This window comes from Biomphalaria glabrata, chromosome 17, assembly GCF_947242115.1.
Source record: "Biomphalaria glabrata chromosome 17, xgBioGlab47.1, whole genome shotgun sequence".
Taxonomy (NCBI): Eukaryota; Metazoa; Mollusca; class Gastropoda; family Planorbidae; genus Biomphalaria; species Biomphalaria glabrata.
Window position 1 is genome coordinate 20,601,503 of NC_074727.1, and position 24,608 is coordinate 20,626,110.

At 34.5% G+C, this 24,608-nt stretch overlaps 1 protein-coding gene across 3 annotated transcripts in view; it reads left to right on the forward strand.

Annotated features, from left to right (window-relative positions):
* LOC106052085 (intermembrane lipid transfer protein VPS13B-like) overlaps positions 1-24,608 on the forward strand; it is a 66,596-nt gene that overhangs the window by 33,612 nt on the left and 8,376 nt on the right. For 2 of the 3 annotated variants that reach the window (XM_056015226.1, XM_056015227.1), the window contains exons 34-60: positions 66-203; positions 660-814; positions 1,299-1,400; positions 2,225-2,363; positions 2,972-3,168; positions 3,801-3,991; positions 4,203-4,366; positions 5,023-5,159; positions 5,976-6,089; positions 6,692-6,793; positions 7,130-7,216; positions 8,071-8,148; positions 8,946-9,098; positions 9,225-9,324; positions 11,678-11,850; positions 11,935-12,018; positions 13,236-13,253; positions 16,568-16,737; positions 17,771-17,941; positions 18,321-18,585; positions 19,138-19,204; positions 19,782-19,894; positions 20,177-20,574; positions 20,818-21,098; positions 21,403-21,582; positions 22,114-23,277; positions 24,265-24,441. In XM_056015226.1, the coding sequence (XP_055871201.1) occupies positions 66-203; positions 660-814; positions 1,299-1,400; positions 2,225-2,363; positions 2,972-3,168; positions 3,801-3,991; positions 4,203-4,366; positions 5,023-5,159; positions 5,976-6,089; positions 6,692-6,793; positions 7,130-7,216; positions 8,071-8,148; positions 8,946-9,098; positions 9,225-9,324; positions 11,678-11,850; positions 11,935-12,018; positions 13,236-13,253; positions 16,568-16,737; positions 17,771-17,941; positions 18,321-18,585; positions 19,138-19,204; positions 19,782-19,894; positions 20,177-20,574; positions 20,818-21,098; positions 21,403-21,582; positions 22,114-23,277; positions 24,265-24,441 (5,118 nt within the window). The remainder of the gene's footprint in view (positions 1-65; positions 204-659; positions 815-1,298; positions 1,401-2,224; positions 2,364-2,971; positions 3,169-3,800; positions 3,992-4,202; positions 4,367-5,022; positions 5,160-5,975; positions 6,090-6,691; positions 6,794-7,129; positions 7,217-8,070; positions 8,149-8,945; positions 9,099-9,224; positions 9,325-11,677; positions 11,851-11,934; positions 12,019-13,235; positions 13,254-16,567; positions 16,738-17,770; positions 17,942-18,320; positions 18,586-19,137; positions 19,205-19,781; positions 19,895-20,176; positions 20,575-20,817; positions 21,099-21,402; positions 21,583-22,113; positions 23,278-24,264; positions 24,442-24,608) is intronic. The other variant, XM_056015228.1, reaches the window with a different exon arrangement.

The window sequence follows — 24,608 nt, forward strand, 5'->3', positions numbered from 1 at the left end:
ATTTTAATCTTCTAGTTCTATATACTATCCTAGGAATCTGTAGATAAAGTTGTGATATTTTCCAGGTATACTGACCAAGGTTGAGAGAGTGGAGGTCAGCACTTGTCAAATTGTTCTAGTGTTTGAGATGTCTGACACAGTGGGGGCAGTGGTGTCCAGTGAAGGGCTGGACCTGGAAGTTGATTTGACTAGAGAAGGGACAGGTATTTTCTCATAACATTTGTAAGCATTATGTATGAAGCAATATCACAGCAGTGTTAACTTCACCACCTGGTTATTTTGTACAGGCTTCCTTATCAATTTGTGGGCCAAAATCATTTACATGTTTTTCTGTCCAAATAATGTCTGAAATCAAAATTTAATAAAATACTCTGAAAGACACAAAGATAAAGGCACATTCCTCGTCCCATATGCTAGGACAAATTTGTACAAATATTCCTTCTTCCCTAGTGCTACTAGAGCATGAAATGGGTTGCCTGAGCTAGCCAGGAAAACCAGTGACTTGGTAGAATTTAAGTCATTGGTTAATATACATGACTAAATGCATGACGCGTAGGATGTAATCTTCTTTTTTGAAGTAACGTCTGTATTAAATAAGAAGATAAGAAACAAATTTTGCTAAAACTGTATAAACTTGACAACCTGTTTCCTTCTTGAAGGTAACACACCTGTGTCAGGGCATCTGCAGCTCAAAGACCTTGTGCTAAAGACAGCTTACCAGAAGAAATGGCGGTCTTTGTTAGGTCCACTCACAGTTAGTGTAGATGCAGGACTATCATGGATACCTTCACCAGGAGACTTGTATCTCCCACAGGTAATGTTAGCATTACAATTTCTTACAGTGTTACATGGCAAAGGCATAGAGTTTTCTGGATTCTTGCAGTATGCATTGCTGGCACTGCTGACAAATGTTGTCATAAAGTGAGACACTAAGCCCTGAGAAAGTTTTTGTGGTTTCACTTAGAAGATACAAAAAAGAGTTGTTACTGATTCCCGTCAGCTTCAAGAAAAACCATTGACAATAAAAAAGATACTTCAGTAAAGGTTCAATAGTTGACAACTTGTTTAGCAGTTATAATTACATAGTTTAAAACCCTAGAAACCAAGCCTTAATAAACAAAATACTGCCAAAGGCACATAATAATCCTATCTACACACAAAATATTGATTAATCTGGCTTAACATCCAGATGGAAGATTTTTTTTTTTATAACATTTGGCTGTGCTTCAAGTGTCCTTCATTTCATTAATACATATTTAACTTTAAGCTAATTTTGAGTTTGTGCTCCATGATTGTAGATATTTCTTGGCATAGAGACAGGCGTGATACTTGTGAGTTTTGGCCAAGAACATTTGTTCAGTCTGACAGAACTTGTAAAGCAGTTGCAGGATATGATGAAGGTTGGTTGCTTAACTTCTTCTACTTGTTACTCATGTATAGTTGAAGTTCTCTATACTCCCTTTCTTCTGCTTATTGCAGTGTTTATTTGGTAGATCAGAGGCGCATGTTCTAGTTCACCACTGGCATGTCTTGGGTAGGAATTCCCAAGGACCAAGTGACTATGCTTATTTCCCCCCCCCCTTTCCCTTTTTTTAGCCTTATGGATTTGCAGTACATCAAATACCTATTATTTAAATTATTTTCTTCAGCAAGACATATTCCGTTTGTCCATAAGTTCCCCTTTCAGACCTTATGATCTATGGACAGATGATAAGGTAATCCGTTTCTATGGCCAACGGTTAAAGAGCAGGCTGCCATGTGGCCAGCACAACGACCAACTGCTTAATTTTCACCAACTTAACCCATTAGACTTGGGTGGACTCAAGGGCACCCTAAAAGCCAGAAATTCAAAATCTTCACCGAGATTTGAATTAGGACCCCAGGTTTGGAAGCCAAGCACTTAATCACTCAGCCACCGCACCACCGTAAGACTCCTTTTCCGTTACCAAATAGCTATAACCATAACTCTTTTCCATTCTACTCCTAAGAATATCTAAAAATTTTGTGTTTTTTCTCTTTTTTTTTTCTTTTGTAAAATCTTGCAATGTGTTTGTACAATCTTGTAATGTCCTGCTTAACAACTATCAGAAGGGTTTTAGAAAGTGTGATTTAAATACTTCACTCTTTGCAACTTTTTTTTTATTCCTTAAAAAAACAGTTTCTACATTTTTAATCCAGTAATTTTTTGACTTAATTATTGAATATTTTAAATATTTTTATCCAGAATCTCATGACTGAAAAAAAGCAGAAAGTTGTCAGTTCAAAGCAGAGCCAGGAGGCTGAGTCTCTCACTAAAGATTTTGTACAAGACAGAACACATGATGACCTGAGGTGTGGAAAGTTCCAGTTTATTGATGGCTCAGGTAAGAAACTCTGTTTGTTATATTACTTTTATATGTTGTTTTAATCTTTACTACTTTGTACAATTTCTGTGTTTACAAAAGGTTATCTACACTATTAAAAAATATTTGTATTATTATTTTATTTTAGTAGTAATTTTACAGTGAACACTTTGTTATCAGTTTAACTTTTCGCAATTAATTTGAACTCATTAAATGTGAGGCTATAATCTGAAAGTCAGATTGAAAAGTTTTCAGGTCACTTTATTTTATTCAACTTTAAACCCTATACACTTTCCCGTTTACTCACACCTTTGGCTAACAGACTTATAAAGTATCAAAAACTCTCTGGTCCAAATTATAGTTGACTGGCCTCATCTTTTGAAATGTTAGATTTATGATGTACCTGGCTAATAAGTCATTTTTATCTTCTTTAATTAAAAATAAAAGATCTACTTTTGTCTTTTGTATATACAAGAAATTAAACATTAAATATATTGTGAACATCTTTAAACTTTCTAGAAGTGAAAGAAAATAGAAATAATAGGATTTTAAAAGTAAGATGTAAAACTATACTAAATGTGTCTCAAACCTATTTATTGCCTTTGTTCATCAATGTTTCAATCTGACAGAATGCTCCAACCTGCTGCCGAATGCTCATGAGATAGTCTTCAGCAGTGGCGGGGTGGACACTGGGGAGAACAGCTGCATGACCTGGTGCTACTCACACCCCAGGGTCATCACTGCCATGCATCTGATCCCTGTCCCGTTTTACCTGTCAGCCAGTTCTCAGTCCTTGGAGAGTAGTAGCCACGAGGAGACAAGCACAGTGAGTATGCTCCCCTGTGTTGAACATTAAATTTGTTCCAACTGTATTCCTGTCCCATTTTACCTTTTGGCCAGTTCTCAGTCCTTGGATTATAGTGGCATTGAAGAGACAAGCACAACCAGTATGCTCCCCTGTATTGAAAATTTAATTTAATTTAATTTTTAAATTTAATTTTATGTTTTGTCAGTTACAATAAATAAATAATTAAAGTTTCAACTTGATTTGAGAATGGGTGTGAGAGAAATAAGGCCTACAATTAGCTACAGGGACAAAACCCTAAATATTTAGCCATATCTCTAAATACTGAAGAACTAATTTCCCTTGTTGATTAAAAAAAATGAATTACCAGTAATTAATTGACTGATTGGTAAATATTTTTTTATTGCTTCATATATTGTCTTTGTCAATGAATAATTATGCAAAGTTTCAACTTCATCTGATAATGGGTGTGTGAGAAATATCAAGTACAAACATCTTACCAGATTGACAAAGAAGAGTTGATATAAGCTTTGTAAAAATATTTCTGACTTTTGAATTTGTGCTAGAAATTATTTCACCATGTAGTGAACATGAGGTTCAACAACAATGCATTGTTAACCTCTTTACATTGACGTCTGCTAACATTTTCGCAGGTTCCATGTGTCCTTCAGTACTGGGATGAGATGAATGAAAGATTTAATGATCTCATCAGGTTCAGTCTGTCAGAGAACGAGCCAGTCACAGTGGACTTGCCAGACCCCAGGCGTGCCAACAAGTCTATGTGCATTAGTGCCAGGATGTGGCGGGTTGTTCTGCTTCAGTTCACACAAGGGGAGGAAGAAGGGTAAGTTTACAATCTGGTCATGTTGTTTAGCTTTCAACAACTTTAACAATATTACTTGTACTTTAATGTACCAGATATGTAAAATATAACTAAATCATTAACAGCATTAAATCCCAAACTAACTTATTACATTATTAATAGTCTTGGCTGTTAAACAAGCTAAGTATTTCCAATATTACCAAGCTCTGCCTTTTTTCAATGATTGATGTAGTTTGACAAAGAAGTCAGATGCTGCTGTGCTTCCTGCTTCCCTGGCTGCATGCATGTGTGTAGATTCTGCTTTTCTACCTTCCATCATTCCAACTCTTCAAGTGACCATGTCTATACCAGCAACCTATCTTCAGCTCTGTCATCACTTGGACTACAATGGCTCAGGTAATGACATAAATCAAACAAAATTGACTTGTATTAAATGGTCGACCATCTTTGCCAGGGGTTACCTTCAATCTGTTGCCATTAGTTTATTGTTTATTTCATGATGAGGACCACTCAATGAAAGGTTGTGGGCATTGCAGTTTGTACTGTTACATGGGACATGACTGAAAGTTTCATCTGCTCATGTTTGTTTGTAAAAAGCTTTTTATGTTTCGGATGTTCCTTCAGAGTTAAAGATATTCTGCATCCTAGTCCAAACCTCCTGTGGGATGGCGAGGGATGGACCATTGAAATTTTAAAAAAGATATATTATTTCTCAAGCATATTTATGTATAATGTAGTTAAGCATATTACTTAGAGATTTGAACTATACTACTCTAGGCCTGACAGTTTGTGAGCATAAGAATGTCAAGAAATCTTGTATTTTGTTGTTTTAGTGTGTAGTTGATAAAACTATCTAGTTTTTTAATGTTTTGATCCATTGTAAAGTTTTTACTAAAGGCTTCTTTCATTTTCATTAATGTATTGTATTGCCTGGTTTATCAAACTCTATCTCCCATTTATTTTGCATGGTTGTAGTTTGCATGTAACAAGGTAACATCTAAACTGAATCAATTTTCTCCATAAAGAAACTTATATTAATTCTCTCTGATCAGATACACCTGGTAAGTTGTCTCTGTACTCCATGTCACCTGACCTAGCTGAGCAACAGGTGTTTGCAGTTTTAAAAATTGACAAACTGACAGGGACATCATCATATGTAACTGGAGTAGAAGCTGAAATTAAAATGAAGGTGATTTAAATTTTTTTTTTTTTTTAAAAGCTTGAGTACACCCAAATGACATAATGTCAAATTGGGGTATCTCCCTGTGTGGATCTAGGGAAACTCTTATTAACTTTGTCAACCTCGTGATCATGCTGCACGAGCATAGGTGTCAAGGTAATGGGATTACCAATAGTAAATATAAAGAAATGGTCTGATAGCAATCTGGGTAAGAATATAATGGATATGTAGAGCCGCTCTCTCACATTCATTCCTTCAACATATTCTCATATACTTTAGGACATATAAAAAGCAACCTTTATATGTTTTTCTTTATTTTATACTTGTTTTTGCTTTATTAAAACATTTACAATTAGAAAGAGCATGTTAATCTGAATTTTTATTTTCTAGGTTATTATTTTAATATAGCATTCTTAGCATGTTTTATTTCATTAGTTCATTGGTTCCTGATAAAATTGGTCAAACTATAATTAACATTTGTTGACAAGAACCAAACGTCATTTTTTTTTTTTTGCTTCAGTGCTGAAAATTTCATTGACTTCTGTGTCCAATAGTTTACAAAGATGCTAAGTAGACAGTACAATAACAACCAATTTAAATATTTTACAGCAAACATTGTCTATCTATGAGAGCTGGGGGGGATGGGGACAAAAGTACATTTCTGAGTCAAGATCAAATGATAGGATCTTGAGATTTCATATTATCAGTCATCAGTGTATACACAAAAATCTGCAAATTCTTGTTTGAGAAATAAAATTGGTCAATAACTTATTCAGTTTGTCACAGATTGTTTTAGATTGAAACCATAATGTTTTCTATTTATAGGTGTCTTTTGTAACCAGCCTGGATGTGCTGGAGTATGGATACCTTAAAATGGACACTGTCATAACTCCTGCTGCTCTGTCATTGTCACTGGATATCAATAACACCACCAGCAAGGTAGTCATCTGTTTGGGCTGTAATGGGACAAAGGGAAGAGTGGTCCTAGGCCATCCCTTTGGTTGTCAGTAGGCAAAAAAATGTTTTATAGAGTCAGTAGCTCAGAAGAGGTCACCCACATCCTTTAGAGGAAATTTCTGTTGGGCAATTGAAAGTTCCCCTTTCAGACCTTGCAATCTTTAGGGCAAATGATGTAAAGGTCATCTGTTTCTATGGCCCATGGTTAACAAGGTTGTCATGTGGCCAGCACAACGTCCAAACAACTTTACTTTTCCCCAACTAATGTCAGGTACCCATTAGAGCTGGCTGGACTGAAAGATCCAGAAATTAAAAATCTCAGTTTTCACCAGAATTCATACTTGAGACCCCAGTTTGGAAGCCAAGCTCTTTACCACTCAGCCATTGTGAGTCCTTGGGCAATTGAAGTTAGAAGAAAATTGATTGAAAAAACAAACTTTGATATATTCTAAAATGTGTTGGGGGATTGTATAGATTGTTATTACCATTGTTTTTGACTTGACTATTAGAATTTAGAACTGTTTATAAATAAGTAGAAGAAGTAGAAAAATAAATAATTTCATGGTAATGCTCTCCTACAACAGAAACAAGAAATCAACTGCTTCCTTCTGTGTGACAAGTTCAGAGTTGAAATAGGCAAGAGTACTGTGCACACACTCAACATGGCGGTCTTGTCCTGGTCCTCTGTGGGTAGCTTACAATAATTTACATTTTATGTCATTCAAATAAATCTTATCTGTAGTTCTGACTTGATAGCATGCTCTTTAGCTAGAGTCTCCTAGAGGCTTCTAAAGTCTGTTGTTTGTTTTTTTGGTGTCAGGAAATGTTAATCAAGGTAATGTTAATGGGGAAGTGTACAAAGTGCTCTTCAATCTTGAAGAGTACCTATTCCATCAAAAGATTTTCAACCTTAAGCTATGATTGCCTTTTAGTTTAGACTTAAGCCTATGTCATGCTATTGTACAATAGAAATTGTCTCTTATGTCATGTGCACTATGTCTGTTATATTTGTATGCTTTCAGTTTAACCCTCAGGGTTCTGGTTCTCACTTGATCTTCAGTCACTACATTGTATGCAACAATACAGCATCAGCTTTAAGGTTTGGACAGGTGAGTTAAATTATTTGACAGGTGAGATAAATGATTTGACATGTGAGTTAAATTATTTGACAGGTGAGTTCAATTATTTAAAGTGTTTGTGTTTTAGAGTGGGGTTAAGGTTACATTTATTCTCATAGATCTAAGAGTCTCAACAAGGACCAGATTCAGTCTTATAAATGTATCTACATTGCACAGACAGTTTGTCTATAAGCTTCATTGGGTGGACCATCTTTCCAATTAGGTCGATGGGCTCAAAAAGGTAAAGAGAGCCAAAGCTTCTCCCTGGAAATACTTCAATGAGAAACTTAGATGACACATTACTTGATTGGGAAAACCCAGCAAGTAGCTCCTGAAAGGGCCAGAAGATGTCCGAATGAGATGTTATAGTTGAAAAAAAGATGCTGACACAAATTATTGTGGCAAATAGTCATGTACAAATGTGTATACTTCCTTTAGACATGAAGACTGTATAATCAGAGTTTGACTGTGTATGTGTCCATGGGAATGTATCAGTGATTGATTATAAGTGTAAAGTTGCAAGTGTGAGAGATGATCAAAGGACAATAAAATTTGTGTTCCTATTCATGGCTTAGTTAAAATGTACAATGAGGGACTCCTAGACAAGTGGTGAGTGTAGTTTCCATTCAATTAATATATTAGAGGGCTGTAACAAAGACAATGGACAATATCAGTTATCATTAAAAACAAGAAGCAAAACTTTATTCTACAAATCTCTGGCAATTATATATTTCCACTCATCCTATTATATTGACATCTTATGATATCTCACTTAACGACTTTAAAGAAGGCAACATTTGAATGATATTCAAATAATATTTTGCTGGTTCTTGAATACTTTCTAGGCAGGTACAGACGAAAATATTTTATTGTATTCAAGAGAGATGTATGGCTACAGCTGGAGGTCTTGTACAGTGCCGCAGGTAAATAGATTTTCTGTTACAGTTTCTAACAATCAGTGTATCCATTATTGGGACCATTATTAGGGGACAATAAAGAAAGTTGGTCCTTGTGCTTTGTGATAGTTTATAATCTGCCTTATTGACTTATATAGATATAGAAGAAAGACTTCTTTACATATACTGCATGAGATGAAAATGAAAAAATTAAAACATTTTCATTAGGTGTGGCCAGCTTGCCTTGCTTTAGTCAGATTAAGAGTTACCCGGTTATCTATCTACATTTATCTTAAGTGAAAAACAGCAGCTTTCTGTTGCCTGTCATGTTGTTATTGCTATTGATTCTGTAGAATAAATGTTATGATGTAATTAATTTATAAGTATCCCATTGCATATTATGTTGTAGTCTCTTTTGCTAGTGGAACTATTGTACACAAAAAGTTTTTTTTTTTCTAGATTGTTATTCTTACTATTTATTTCAGAAAAAAAATTTTTTGCTTGTTAGAAAATATATTTTTTTGAGTTTATTTAAAATTAGTTTTTTTGTGTTTCCTCTACTGGGTATGGATCTGTTATGCCTGTAGGTTTTGTTTTGTATGATTGACAAACATTCTTACTAGAAATCTTTTGTTTGTCCACATTAATTTGCTAAGTGTTATGACACAACTCTTCTGGTATCATCCTCTGCTTTGCTTGCTATTTTTCTGAGAGGTCTATTCACAAGCGGTGACTATTTTATAATCTTTTGTGTTGTTGAGGTCTAAAGCTGTTTTTAGTGCTGGACTAATTAACTTGAAATTGTTGATTGTTGAATGTTTCAGATGTTGCACCTGTGTATGGACAAACCAGCCTGGAAGTGGACAGAGCCATTCTCTGTGGACAAAGAGGGATCGTCAGTTCACAGTGTTACAGCCAGGGAACAAAGCTATGTTGTCATTATCAAAGTGACAAAACTTTCTAATCTTCAGACTCAGGTAATGGTCAGTGGCTAAAGAAACTGCATTTTATATTTATTGTGTTTTTTTCTTAATGTTAGATTTAAATTCATTTTTCATAAATATATAGAATAAATAGGATTTATATATTTTTTTATGACATAGATTACTGTATGTGGACAGCTTGTTGTCTGCAATCGACTGTCCCAGCCAATCAGCATGAGGGTTAGTCTAGGGGCTAACTCCTCTAAATCCAAGCCTTCAGGTAACTAGAAAAGAAGTGAGAAGAATTAATGCAATTTAATTAAGTCTTTGTTCACTGTTGCATTTGTTAATAAGTAATTTTTTTATTTTATCTAGCCCTGTTCAATGGTTTTAATTAGTTAGAAATTAGTTATTTAAAAATAAAATATGATTATTTATTTTATTAAATAGTTAATTGTTTCCCTTAAAAATCCTAAGCAGGCAAGGAATGGAACAAGCATAATATATAAATACTTATTTAAAAACAAAGCTCATAGTGAGTAAAGGGAGAGCGCTGTTTAAATGCTGCCATCTCTCAATATTACAATGTTTATCTACCATTTTTATATAAAACAAAATTATTAATTATGACTATTTGATTAACTAACTTGATTTTGTTTTTAATGGATTCATTGAATAATTGTGCAAAATTTCTACTTGATCCAAGAATGGGAAGTGGGAGACAAAAAAGTGTAAAAGAATCCACCCAGACAGACAAACATACCTAGTGAGTTATAAGCTTTGTAATAAAAATAGAATGGCATATAGCTTTAATAATTCGATTTTACAACTAATCATATTCTCTGAAAGAGACTGGACTGAACTTATATATTATCTATGATTTATATATCTTACATAGGTATCAACTTAACAAAAACAAGGGCTAGAAACAGAACTTATACAGATTAAGTCTAACTTTGAAAGATTTCACATATTTATTGTGTGTTTAGGCAGTATAAGTAAGCCAAAATGTTTATGAGTTCACTTATGCAGACAGGTTCTATTTAAGCTAAAGCAACAGCATGAAGATCTTGGGTTCTGGCAGATATCTTGTAAACTGCTCCGAACTTTCCACCTCTGCTCCGAACTTTCCACCTGGATCACTTGTTTCTGCTGGAGAAATTAGAAGCTCCTGTTGACTCTCCCTGGTCTAGCTGCTTACCTTTATTTCATAAGCTCAAATCATTAAATCTTTCTGCCCATGTAATCTGTTAGGATGAATAAAAAAAAAGATTTGAGAAGTTTTGTGTGAAACTTATTGTTAAGGGGAAAAAAAAAAGTTATGCTATAATAGTATCAGTTTTTAAATTAGTGAAAATGTGCAATCTATGCATTTTTAAACAACCTAAAAAAGCAATTTTATTTTCTACTTTTATATTTATAAAACTTTTATAACTCCTAAATATTACCAGACTGAGGGCCGAAACTAAAATCAGAGCCACCCTCCTAAGAGATATGCTATTCGCGGATGACGCAGCGGTAGTGGCACACACGCAAGAGGAACTTCAGTCACTAATGTCCCCCTTCTCTCAGGCATGTAAAGAATATGGCTTGACTATTAGCACGAAGAAATCAAATGTTATGGGACCACTTGCTACAGCACCACCCTCCATCCTCATTGACGATAACAAGCTGGACGCCGTAAACGAATTCTGCTATCTGGGATCCACAATTACAGATGACCTGTCTCTAGAAGAGGAGATAAAAAAACGCATAGGGAAGGCTGCCTCGACTCAGGCCAAGAGTTTGGGAAAATCATAAGCTAACTACGGTGACCAAAATGGAAGTCTACAAGGCATGCGTTATGAGTACACTGCTGTATGGCAGTGAATCATGGACCACCTACGCAAAGCAAGAGAGAAAACTGAACTCATTCCATTTGAGATGTCTCCGTAGGATCTTGAATGTCATATGGAAAGAAAATGTGTGCAATACTGAGATCCTTGCGCGATCAGGTATTCCCAGCATCTTTACAGCCCTCAGACAACGCCGTTTGCGTTGGCTTGGACATGTTCGCCGGATGGAGGACGAGCGCATCCCAAAAGTCATCCTCTATGGACAACTCGCGACTGGCACAAGAAAAACTGGTCGCCCCCACCTCCGTTACATAGATGTAATAAAACGTGACCTCAAATCAGTGAACATCAATACTGACAATTTGGGAAGACATAGCTCTAGACCGCAACAGATGGAGAGAGACAGTGACCAAAAAAGTTATGGACAGTGAAAGTACATGGGTCTCAGCTCAGGAAGAAAAACGTACAATCTGAAAAACGGCCAGCTCCTCTACCACCGGAGCAAAAGCCACCTTAACCTGCGCTATCTGTGGACGGGAGTGTCTCTCCTAAATAGGGCTCCACAGCCACATGAGGAAGTGTGCTCTGAGATGAACCATAATCGTTCTATGACTGAAGGAGGCCAATGAGTGAGAGTGATATATATATATATATACATATATATATATATATATATATATATATATATATATATATATATATAATATATATATATATATATATATAAATATATGAAATTCTTATTATTTTCACACATGGTATCACTATAAATAATTTAAGATTGGTGTCTCTGGACAGGACAAAGTCAAATCCAACACTATGTGATAGAGCCAGGTGAACACCTCCCAGCCCTCACCTCCAATGAGGTCATGGTCAACCCTGTACAGTTCAGGTTGGCAGGCTTCTCAACTTCTTGGTCGCATGAAATTTTCCTCAGTGGTGAGAGGATGAAGGACAATCAAATGGTCAAGGTAACCTTTGTATATTGTTTTTCTATTTCGTATTGTTTTTGCAGCTTCGATAGATTAAAGATTGCTTCCTATTTCCCTCTCCAGATTCCATTGCCAGATAGCAGTGCTTACTTCCATGTGCTGTGTCGAGTGTTCTGTCAACATTTTTATGGCATGCCTCAGAAACTGGTAAGTTGACTTATGAGACAATGACACTTTGCCACATTAGAGCTATAGTGATATATGAATATATATTCAATTTCATGTCAACCATTTTTATAAATAAATATATTTATTTATAAATAAAGTATCTCCTTCTCATACATTTGTACATCAGTTTGAAAGTAAAAGATGAAAAGTAAAAGAAAATACTGATAGAAATTTTTTTTATTTTCATAATTAATTAACTTTATGAAACAATACTTGTGTACCAAGGAAAATGTTGAAACTGGTAAGAAATAGAATATAAAGCCATTAAAAGTGTTTTCATACGGTTTCTAAATCTCTCTATTAGGACATATTTATCTGTAAGCCTTAGTATTCTAATTGGATTGTAAGCTTAGTCCTCTTTAAGAGAATGAGTTGTTAATTGTGGAAGCTGTTATCATGAGATCAATATATGTATTACTTTGATAAACTAGATCTTCATTTGGTTTTTATCAGATTTCATGTGTAAATAGTATTGGATTTACTATTAGGTTAAGTAATATGAGGGAGGAGGCTGTACAGATTTATAAAAACACAAGCTGTAAGATGCATGCATACAGGACTCAGTATTTTTTTGTCTTTGAAGAACAGAGTTTGGAAGATGTAGTTTGTAGTAAAGACTCATTATTACTGACACAACCAATCAGTTAAAAGAGCCTTTATCCTTGGTCTAATGGTGTCAGAGGTTTCATTGTTGACATACAACAATTTCTATTAAAAACTTTGCAAAACCTGTTTTAAGTGTTTTGAGTTTGATTTGGCAGTGTAAAAGGGTAATGGCCACAGGCCTAGTTCTAAATTCTTCACTATTGAAGTATAATTATTCCATTTATTTTGCAACAGCAGAAAAGTTTTATTTCTTAATTTTATTACTAGTGTTTTCTATGTTCTTTCTGTATATATGTTACCCTCAAAGTGCAAAATCCGGATCAGGAAGTTAATTCCTACTTTGCCTGAAAACATACATAAAATAGGGGATTTTGTACTTTGCTGGCAACATGTATCTATATCTAAGCATGTCATCATAGTATATGTGTGGTATTTAAAAACTATCTAATCATGCTTTGGTTCAATTATTTCATTTTTCATTGTCCTTCAAGACCTGCGACTTCATCTAACTTCAACACATGAAACATTTTTTTAAACATAGATTTCACTAATCCTTTTCACCCCATTCCCAATGCTGATTTTTGCATTAGACTGCCACGGCTAGGATGGTGAGTGACACATTGGGATCCATGCTTTACAGTCAGCTCTTTTTATATCAAACTCACTTATATTCAAGCATTTAAAAAAATATACTTACAAATATATAGTTTAATTAAGGATTATGCTATTTGTCCACATGTTTTAACTATCCTGTGTAGTTTGATATAACTGGAATTGATAGTAAATGTTTGATTGGCCAATTTTTATAAGACATTGAAGACAAGTTTTTGTTTGGGGACAACACTTGCATTTTGGCAAAATTGACACCCTCTCCCTTTTTCAAAACACAAAACATTTGGAACAAAATATTTGTCTTATTTTCTGGTTTTATTATAACTTTTAAATTTGTGCATTTGTTGCACTGCACTTTATTTGGTTGCATGTTTTAAATATTTACCTACAAAAAAAGGATAGCCAATAGATGTTTTATGTAAGCTCCTTACACTGTCCTCAAGAAAACGTGACAGACTGATCACTTTTTTTTTAGAGGAGAAAAGATAAAAAAAATAATTCCAATTTCTATGCATTAAAAGCATTATAATTATAAAGTATATTTATATAATATATAATAATATTTTGGTTGCCAGTAATATTTTTTAGACTGACACTCAGGTACTTCAAAAGTTTAAAAAATGCAAGCTTTTTTCTAAAGTAAATAAATTAGGTTAATGAACTTATTAGATATTCTTTGTGGCTTTCCTGAGGTGCTAAAAATTTCATTTCTCTATTTCTAAAAGTTTGTGTAGTATTTCTTGGAAATAGCCCCAGGAACTAGAGGGAACAAGGTACATATAATCCTGTAGCAATATAATAGATTCTCAAATCAAAAGAGCAGTGCCTCTGTTCTTTCCAATTTTCTGTGTGTAAAATTATTAGAAACATGATCAAACTAATCTTTGTCCCTCACTGAACCTATGGCAGTAGGGCATGTACTGGGGGATTTGGAATATGATATTCACCAAATATTTCTAATTACTTTTTTTTTGCTATATTCTAAAGTAAGATTTGGTTGCTGACAGTTTTGTTCTAAAATTTTATTTTTTAAAGTTGACCTGTGGGTCCACTAAGCGTTGTGTTCACTAAGTGTTGTGTTCACTAAGTGTTGTGTTCACTATGTGTTGTGTTCACTAAGTGTTGTGTTCACTAATTAAATGTTGTGCTTGTTAGTGTTGTTTTCCATTTCTGTGTCCTATTTCAATAGCCTTTGTGAGACTTATTCATTTTATTCTATCAAAAAATGTACTGCTGTTCTTCAACCAGAATTCATAAGTCATAAATCACTTCAGTTACTTGTAATAGACAAAATTACTTTATTTACTGTTTTGTTTGTTTGATATATGTAGTTAATACAGTATTTGTTTTTGTCTCCTGATAAAAACACACAAAATGTACTCTTTTGTGAAGGGACAATAATTTTAAATGAATTATGACCCTTTTGCTAAATTGTATACAGCTTTGTATCTTGGTGAAATTAGTTTTCTTTTAGTTATTTATTTATTGGAATTTTGTTTTTGCTTATCTTTAAATATTCACTTAATAATGTGAATTATCAGACTATTCATATAATTATCAAAACTAAACAGCTGGATGGCCGTGGTATTTGCTCTTAAATATCTTTTCAATGGTCCTGGGCTAAACCCTGCATACTGCCATTCCCACCACCCTGTGGTACATTTGGGCTAGGATATAATTATCTTGAATAATCTTTAATTCTGAAGAAACATTGGGGGTGGGCGGAGTTTTGGCCAAGTGGTGAAGCACTTGGCTTCTGAACTGAGGGAGTTTGAATTTGTTTATTTCTAGGATGCTCCTGATAGGACCTGACATTAGTTGGGGAATATAAACAGATGACCTGTAAATCATTTCGAGTTCTGAAAGGAGCAATTTACCTAAAGTATTATCTGAAACCTGTAAAACCTACAAAACACTTTCAGTCTGACATACACTTGAACCATACAAATAAAAGGATATTTATTTATTTATTTAGGGCTTTTTTTCTTTCTTCTTTTGAATGACATTACATAATTAAACATTCATTGAATTTTAAATCTATTCTAGTAGTCATATTAATAATCGGGAGTAGTTGTATACATAATTTGTTACAAATATTTATTGTACCCAAACTTATATCTGATATTAAGTACTAAATAAAATGATTTCTTTACACCTATTTGTCATGCAAAATTTAGAAATCTTCTTCATTTTACTTACTATACAGTCAATCACTCAGTGATCTTGGTAATAAAACAATAACTATCCTTTTAACATGGAAAGACATACGCTATGCTGATAGGGCTCTTTTTTATTCATCAAAACAGAATATTAATCCAGATTATACTCACACAAATCTGAGGCCTATACAACATAATCATGCTTACTACTATCTGTATATATATATAATATATATATATATATGTAATAATCAGGAAAATGGCAGTAACTCACCTTTTTTGCCCTCTAGAGATTGATACTTTGAGCGCTGAAAGTTCTTCTTTGTGTCCAAAACCTTAGCAATAATCTTTTTGTTTTGTAAGATACATTCCCACCAGCTTATGTACTGTTTCCAGAGGGTAATGACAAAATACTTTTTCTATCGCAGTTATAATTAAAATCCTTTCACACCTAGTGATCTATTGGGGAAGATGATGTAAAGGTCATCTGTTTCCATGCCTGATGGTTAACAATGATGTCATGTGGTCAGCACAAACTACTAACCACTTTGCCATTAGAGTTAGGTGGAATGGACACCATTCACAGCCCCCATGCTAGGGCTTAGCAGCGATTGTTTGTTATATATCTACCCCATGGTGCTGTTGAAACAATAATTACACCTTGTGAATCTATTGTAAGAGCCTTGAATGTTTTTCCTGTCTTTGTCCACCATTGTTGTTGTTGTACTGTTGTTGTTTTTAATCCCATTTTAATATTCTCCTTGTTTTCAACTTGTTTCACATTGTTTTTCAATTCATTTTTTTGTACTTTAATTTTTTAAATAATTAAAAGATTGTTTTTGGTTTGTGAAAGATAAAAAGATTTTTTTTTCCCAATCTTTTTTCCCCTTGGTAATAATTATTTGTGTTATCTTTGTGGAGACTACTGGTTATTTAGAGCTTAATTAGACTTTGGCATGAAGAATATCTATTTGCATGTTTGTTTTAGGGTTAAATAAAACTTTTAGATTAGTTAGTAGCACTATTTACAAACATTTGTTAGTAAACTTTTAAAGAAATGTAACATTAGCAATATGTGTAACAAAATCTCCATAATTTCAATTTCATTTTTTCTAAACAGAATTTTAAATGGTTAATTTTTTTTCCTCTAGATAATGCTGACACCCCTGTATGTAGTACGAACTCACCTGCCTTGCCCATTGTACATTCACTTAAACTCTCCCAAGCACACTCAAGAGATGAAGGTGTATAGCCAAGGAAGGGAATTTCAGCTCCACTGCACTGGAGGGGATGTAACTCATGAAATGGCTTTCAGACTTGGGTATGTCATTAGTCTGCAAAGCTTTCAATGAAACCATTATTAAACAATAAATGAAGTATTTTCTTTATACAGTTGAATCCGGTTCATTGGACCAGTCACTTATTAAGGCCAAAACCCACATTTTCTGAAACCAATCCTATTATATATGTATAATGTTACCTGCTTTTCTTTCGTCTACCATAACCAAGGAATATAAGAGTGATTAAGAAAGATATACCAAATGTTGGAAATGAAGACTGCCATAACAAATAATTGAACCAAAGAACATGAGAGTAAATAAGAAAAAAAAGCCACAAGTTGGAAATGTAGAGATCAAAATGGTTGAAAATTACAAAGTACCTTTATCCATCAACAATGGGCTTCAATGCTCCAATGAAAATGAAGATTAAGATGCTGCAATTGTTGCTTAAATTGCAGAGAAACAAAAGACCAGGAAAAGGATGATAAAGTACCTAATGAGTTGGGGCAAGTGACAAGACATTGGCAAGACATTGAAACTTTGCAGTAGGAAATCAAGGCAGTTACCAAGGCAGTTGGATGTATGGGATGGTTTTGTTCCAATGCAGCCTGTCAAGGGAATGCCCACAGATCATACTGGAACATTCTTGATTAGATCTTCAGACATTGACTGGAATTTAGTAGGAACTTTGTTCCATGCTGACTACCTATACTGTATTGTAGATCTTTTCGAAAAACTTGTTTTCAAATTTTTTTTTTCCATGTACAAAGTTGTTGGTATGTTTGCCTTGCACTAGCTTATTTATTTTGATTTTTTTTAAAGCTTAGTTTTGTTTTAAGGATATACATTGCGTAATTGTAACTGCTTAAATTTATCAATTTAATAAATAGCACAATCATAACTCTGCTATAGTTTATCATCTTAATAAAACTCATTATCGTAACTCTTCTAAAGCTTATCATCTTAATAAAATAAATTATTGCAACTCCGTTAACAAAAGCACAACTTGATACCTTGGCACAAAAAAAAATAAAATTGTGCTTGTAACAACTCTTTATATCTCTCATTGTCTAGCAATGACATGATGCTATCAGACCCAGCCATTAAGCTGTCCACTGGTTTGATAAGCCAGCTGACTCGTTCACAGTTGGCGAGTGTGGACATTGAGAAAATATGTGAGCAGAGAATGGACACCATTCACAGCAGCTGGCCTTACTTGACAGAGGAGTCAGATAACATTGACATGTGAGTACTCTTTTATTTTTGTATGACACTTTATGAACTTTAAAATATATCCTCTTTTTGAATAAAATTCTCTGTCTTCTCATTATCCATTTCCACATGTTAATAGTTCTTAAACATAAAAATTCAAGACTGGCAATACAAAAAAACAACATTGTGATGACATTTTAAATGGCATACCACACCATTCGGTTACATTTTTGGTATCATTGAATTATTTTGTTTAAACTTTGCCAAATTAGAGCTTTTTCTTTCCTAGAGGCATTCAAGCCACAACTGATTTTAAAATTACTTTGAATGAGCAGTAGAGTAAGTTAAAAAAAAGCTGCAACTTTTGTTTATGTAGAAAAAAAGTATTGGAAACATTATTTGTTTATTTCAGTGACACTATGACTCAAAGATTTCGCCTTGACCAATCACGCTTGGCTTCCAATGCTACTTTTGAGGAAAACTTGGAACCACAACCCAGCATTGATCTGAACATTCGGCTTTCTGAGTACATTCCAGGCTGCGATACCTTGCTGGTTGAAGTGACTCCGGTCTTCCTGGTCCACAATGACACTGACCTAGATATTGTCATTGCTGGCACTGAGGATAGAATGTGGTGCATAAAGTCTGGGCACACCATGGCTCCCCCTCTTCAAAAAGTAAATATTTGATTAATTTTTTATCTTTAATGTGTTTTCCTTTTCAATGCAAGTTATATTTTATTGTAAAACTAATATGTATATTGATTGGGTATTCATACTTAAAATATTTGGGGTTGCTATAAATGAGAAGAAATTCCAATAGCTGAGTGCCATCAAATCCTAAGTAAATATTTTGTCATTCAATAGTACTCAAACCAAGAACTCTTGGTCTGTTACCTCAGCATTCTTATCACTATAGTCAACATGTCATGCTTCACAAAATTCTGCCTGGTCATGCAGTATGCCCACTGTACTGTCGTTTGGTTGATTTGACTGTTAGGGTTCATACCCTGCCCACTGCTATCCCCCAACGTTCTGTGGGAGGTTTGGACTAGGAAGTAGATTATCTTCAACTCTGAAGGAATATCCAAAACATGTACAACATTTAACATTTTACTTAGAAATCAGTTTTATGATTTTGTAAATATATATATATCCATGATATTTACATTGTTTTTGTAATTTTGACATGACATTATATGTATTGATTTATTATCTACACTTTCTAAGGACAAGTTTAAACTGGCCATCAAGTATCAAGACATGGTTTCTGAACAGAAAGTTATCACCATGTCTAGTGAGTAAAATACAAGTTAAAAAAAGACCTTGACAATTAAATAATAGATTTTGGTGGATATAGATTCATTAATTACATTCTGATGTTTCTTTATCAATTGTCTCGAGGGCTCATTTACCAGAAACATACAAATAATTAAGTTATTATAGTAACCACTAGAACTCTACATTGAAATTAAGAATTTTTGTGTGCTGTAGTGGGCTGTCCTAGTGTGCTGTCTTAGTGTTGTAGTGTGCTGTCTTAATGTTGTTGTGGGCTGTTTTAGTGTCTGTCTTAGTGTTGTAGTCTGCTGTCTTAGTGTTGTAGTCTGTAGTGTGCTGTCTTAGTGTTGTAGTCTGTAGTGTGCTGTCTTAGTGTTGTAGTGCTCAATTGCTTTTTTTTTTTTAAGGGTTATGTATGTCCTTAAACATACAGGTTCAGGCTTTTGCTATTTATAGATTTGTGTTTAGATCTAGATAAGTCATTACTATGCTGATAATGCATTCATCCTTTTATATATATATATGTATAATAAATAAATGTAAAAAAATATATAAATAAACTGTAGCAGCTGTGAGTTACCTTTTTTTATGTACAGATGAGAGTCAAGACTACCGCAGATACAATGATGAAATTGGTAAAGTGTTGTTTGTGGATGGCTACGTTCATGCTTCATTTCAAATAATGTTTCAAGACACACAGCGCTGTGAGGTGAAACTAGAGCTCAGTCTTCTATTTCTGTTTTTTAACTAGCTCTTTTGTTGGTTAATCATAACTTTTTTCTAATACTGATCACGTCACACACACACAAAGTTTATTTCTATATCATCTACTCAATATAACTATAGAAGGTGTTAGCTAAATTTAGCTGATGTGACCATAGGGTCATTCAGAAAAGAAAGGGTTGCTAGTTTCAAGTGGTTGGAAGTAGGATAGGTCTTTTGTATAGGTCAGGCTTTTTAAAAACATCTCTCATGAAATTCTTCATTTCAGATGATTTTTATCACACTGACATCTGACATCAAACATGACATTAGGGTCATTTGTGTACGTGAACGCTTTGCCTTGTCCAATCAGACTGGCATGAGCCTGAAGGTCAAGCTGCTGGCCCTGCCCCTGAACCCAAACCCCATCAGCATGTCGGAGACTGAAGCAGTTACAGTTGTCTCCCATGGCAAGACTAAAGATGCAGCTGAGAATGATGCAGAGAATGGCCCCAGTTGTGGAAGCTCAAGCTCTGGTTCCTCACATGTGCCACACCCCTTGTTGCAGTGGACCACCGCAGTGTCCAGATCTGAAGACAGTAATGATCATATCAGTGGGTCAGAAGAACAGGAAAAAACATTTGTTTGTTATGTGTCCTTTTCTGCTGTGGACAAAGATGTTGGCAGGTAAGTCGAATTGTAAAATTACTATAAACAAATAGTTAAGTTTTTGAGGCAGTCATGAATTATCAAGGATTTTGAATATAGAGACTTCAATCAATAATGTGTTATGATAACTTATTGTGCAGCGTATCTGGAAATTGATGTTTTTTATCGACATAAAGCTTTGATAATCTTATTATCAATGTTAGTTATTAATTAATAAAAGTATTTTTTAAAAAACGTTTGTGCCATCTATTTAATTTACAGTTCTTCAAAACCTTGGGTTTGGAGCTCTCCGGTGAGGTTGGTTTCTTCCAAGGATGGTCACAAGGCCACTACCAGCATTCCAGATGTCTATAGACACCCAGACCAGAGTGGTGCAGAGGAATGGACCCCTGTCACCCATGCTGTGTGTGTGGTCACCCAACTGGTGAATGGTGTCACCTATGTGGTTGTTAACAATGACCACAGTCCAGCATGTGTAGTTGAGAACTTGTGTCCATTTGGCCTAGAGTTCGGACAGATGTGTGACAAACTTATTGGAAATGGTAAAATACATGTCTCTTGAAGCTTGGTGTCTTTAGTTCCTCTCCTCGACTTGTATCCATCTTTCATATTTTGAAATAAAATACACAAAAATGAGAAATATTGGGAAGAAAATTCTTCATAATAATTATCATATTGTATTTTTATATTGTTAAATATTATTTTCTAGATGAATCATTTTATCCCTTAGGATAAGGCTAATTCTAGCTGAATGCAGGAAATGTAAAAAATATGACAATAAGTTAAGAATAAATCTTTTGCAGTACATTTTCATTAAATGTATTTTGTTGGTTGTTTATTACCCAGGGGCAGTTATTCAAGAGCAGGTTGAGCTAGTCAGTGATCTCCCCTGGCTGCCCCCAGGAGGATGGGCTCACTATACACCACCTGTTGTCAACTCTGACTTCTTGACAAGGGAGTCTATTGTTATCCCAAAACTTCACTTTAGAGCCATCGATGTTCATCTGCATGGATTACCTACCATTGGTATTTTAAAATGTTATTCTTAGTTAAGGTTGTTGATTCAGAAATCATATATAATTTTGAAGTTATTTAAAAAAAATAATTTTAAGTTTTTGTTATGTATTGAAACTTCTTTCTTGTTTAATCCCCTACTCACAAAGCTATACTTATAGCTCATTGGAAGTACATTTATACTACAACTTCTTTAGTGATGAATGTTATCATATTATGTCAGACAAATATTTGTAGACCTATGGATTTAGATTTTGAAGTTTTACTGTCAATGATGTACAAATATGTATTGTATCTAAGCATTTATATGTATGATTAAATTATGTAATGTTGAGTGTTGTAGTGTGATTGCTAAAAGTTGTAGGTTTTCCTGGGTTTTAAACATATAAAGAACCATTTGGTCATTTCCTTAAGCTTGTGTGTCTCTAAGAAAATCTCAAAGCCATATAGGTTTCCGCATGATTGAGTGTGAATGATTGAAGACTTTTTTCAGTGTGTTTGAGAGTTTCTGGTAACTTCTTTATACTATGTTAATTTCTTCAGGTCCTTCTGATTGGAGCAGTGCTACGCAAATAACTGGCAATATGGATGCTTTTGTCCGCCTTCCTGGATTCTGTGATCTAAAGGTCATGATCCAGCACATTGGAATGGTCACCCATCTGATTGTGCGACCGGTCAGTAAGGCAGAGATCACTGCCAAAGAAATTAGAAGTCGAATCAAAGACCAAAGTGATGTGCAACAACCTAAGTCAAAGCCAAGCAAGATGAAAAAGACAGGAGGAACTTATTCTGTTGAAGTGACCTCCATGGCTACAGAACTTTCAAAAGATGCTCCATCTATGTTTAAACTTTCAAATCTCTATACATTCAAAAAATTTTCTGAAAAGTGCAATATGCACAAAGGTCCTCAAATTAGCCTCAGCCTGGGCCTTCTCTGCAGATCCCTAACACTCGTCATTCAAGATGAGCTGAATGAGGACTCACTCTCAGAACTTATGTGCCTGCATTTAAATGACTTTTTCTTTGCCTGCTACTCTGATGCCATAAACTTTGATGACAGTGGCACTAAGACAAGCTACATCGCTAGTGCTGGTTCACTTCAAATGGACAACCAGCAATATGGAGCTGGGGCATATGACTTTCCAGTGACATTCCTTCCCCAGAAACAAAAGGACTCGGAGGTGAAAAGCTCAGAACCCTTGGACATGGGTGAAGTCAGGTCTATGCAGGAGTTGCATGCCTTGTTGAAATGTGATTCATTTTTACAGTTCCAGCTTGTGACATTTTCTGATTCAACGTGGAAGCAGTCTGTGATTGAGTCTGTAGACATTCTTATGAAACCTTTCTCCTTGTATATAGATGACACTTTTGTGTATCGGCTAGTTGAAGAGCTAGAGAACTTTGCTCCTAGTAAACTAGGAGGTTCTTTTAGAGAAGCTCTCTCTCAGAAAGCCTTACACAGGAAGCTCCCCAATGTTGTCAGACTCAACAGCTACACATTGTGCCATCCAATCAGAATCAAGCAACTGACACTTCAGCCTATCAAAATGCTTCTCAGCGTGCACGCCTCCTTAAAGTTATTTTTAGCCTCTGACCACACTCCACTGAATGTTGGGAAGTTTGAGAGATCCAATGTGTACTCCACCTTGCCTAGACTTAGCCATGTTTTAACTATGCACTATGCTTCTGCAGCTATATTTAGAGCAGGTTAGTCTAATTACCTATCTTAAAAAAAGTATTATGTTCTAATATAAAATGTGTATGTCTTGTTAGATTTAAATATTACATGCTTTAACTATGCTCTGTGTTTCTGCTGTTACTGCTACATTTAGAGCAGGTTAGTCTAATTACCTCCCTTAAACAAGTATATGTTGTAACACAAAAATGTGTATTTCTAAGACTTGGTCATGGTAATAATAATCAAATAATCACCTTTGAAATAGTTTCAATTGAGAAAGAGTTTGTAAATAAATACATTTCACTCTAGCATTTTCTCAAGCATGACTGAACAATCTCAAAATTGGACCAGTTAATGCCCTTGGACTAAGCCTTTCTTGGACTTTGTCCTGCTGAAGATTATGAGTTTTCATGTGCCTTTTCCTTTGGGGTGGGGGTGGGGGGGGGAGTCCAGATGAGAAGAAAAAGGTATGAAGTTCATTTCTTTTACTTAAGTTATTTCCTGATGAAGACCATTGTAGTTTAATTTGTATCTTATGACATTCTGGAAGAAAAGTGCAATTTTAAAATACTCTTATTTCATTCCAGAACTGAAAAATAATGTTAAAAATTGTGCTAAAAATATGAATGAAAACCAATTTCAATATAGATTTGTATTTTTGTTTGATTGAATGTGTTTTCAAAGCTTTAAGATAGTGTATCTCATGCTAGTACTGTCAGTGTACTTCATATCTATCTAGTTTGGGAATACTTGAACAAACAATATTTGTATCAGAAAGGAAGGTAACTTGTCAAAAGGTTTTGGGATGAGACAGCTGTCAATTTATTTTACATTAAATGATGAAACAAAAATGTTCTTGAAAACTTTGCTGTGTTTAATAAGTTACTCTTTAAGACATTACCGTGTTTACAAATAGGAGCTCTTCATTTTTTAAATATTTCCTTTAGCATATGCTTCTGTTTTATTTTTTATTTGTTTTGCTTGGACATACATTAGTTTTGTTTTTTTGTATTCAGGTATTGTGGTTGGTTCACTAGAGATACTGGGCAACCCAACTGGACTGGTCAGAAGTATAGGAACTGGTGTCTCAGACTTAGTGACTCTGCCTTACTCCGGCCTGACTCGTGGACCTGGGGCTTTCTTGACTGGACTATCCAGAGGGATAGGAAGCCTGGTCAGAAATGTCTCTGCTGGTAAATTAATAATTTTGGTTAAAAAAAAAATTCTTTTCAATTTCAGTTTAAAATTTTTTTTTCTTGTTTACAGGTGCTAAACAAACTTTTTTTTTTTCATCAGAAACTATGTCACTAACTCATGATTTTTTAAAGCACTTTATTGTCAAATTCACTTTCTAATTTTT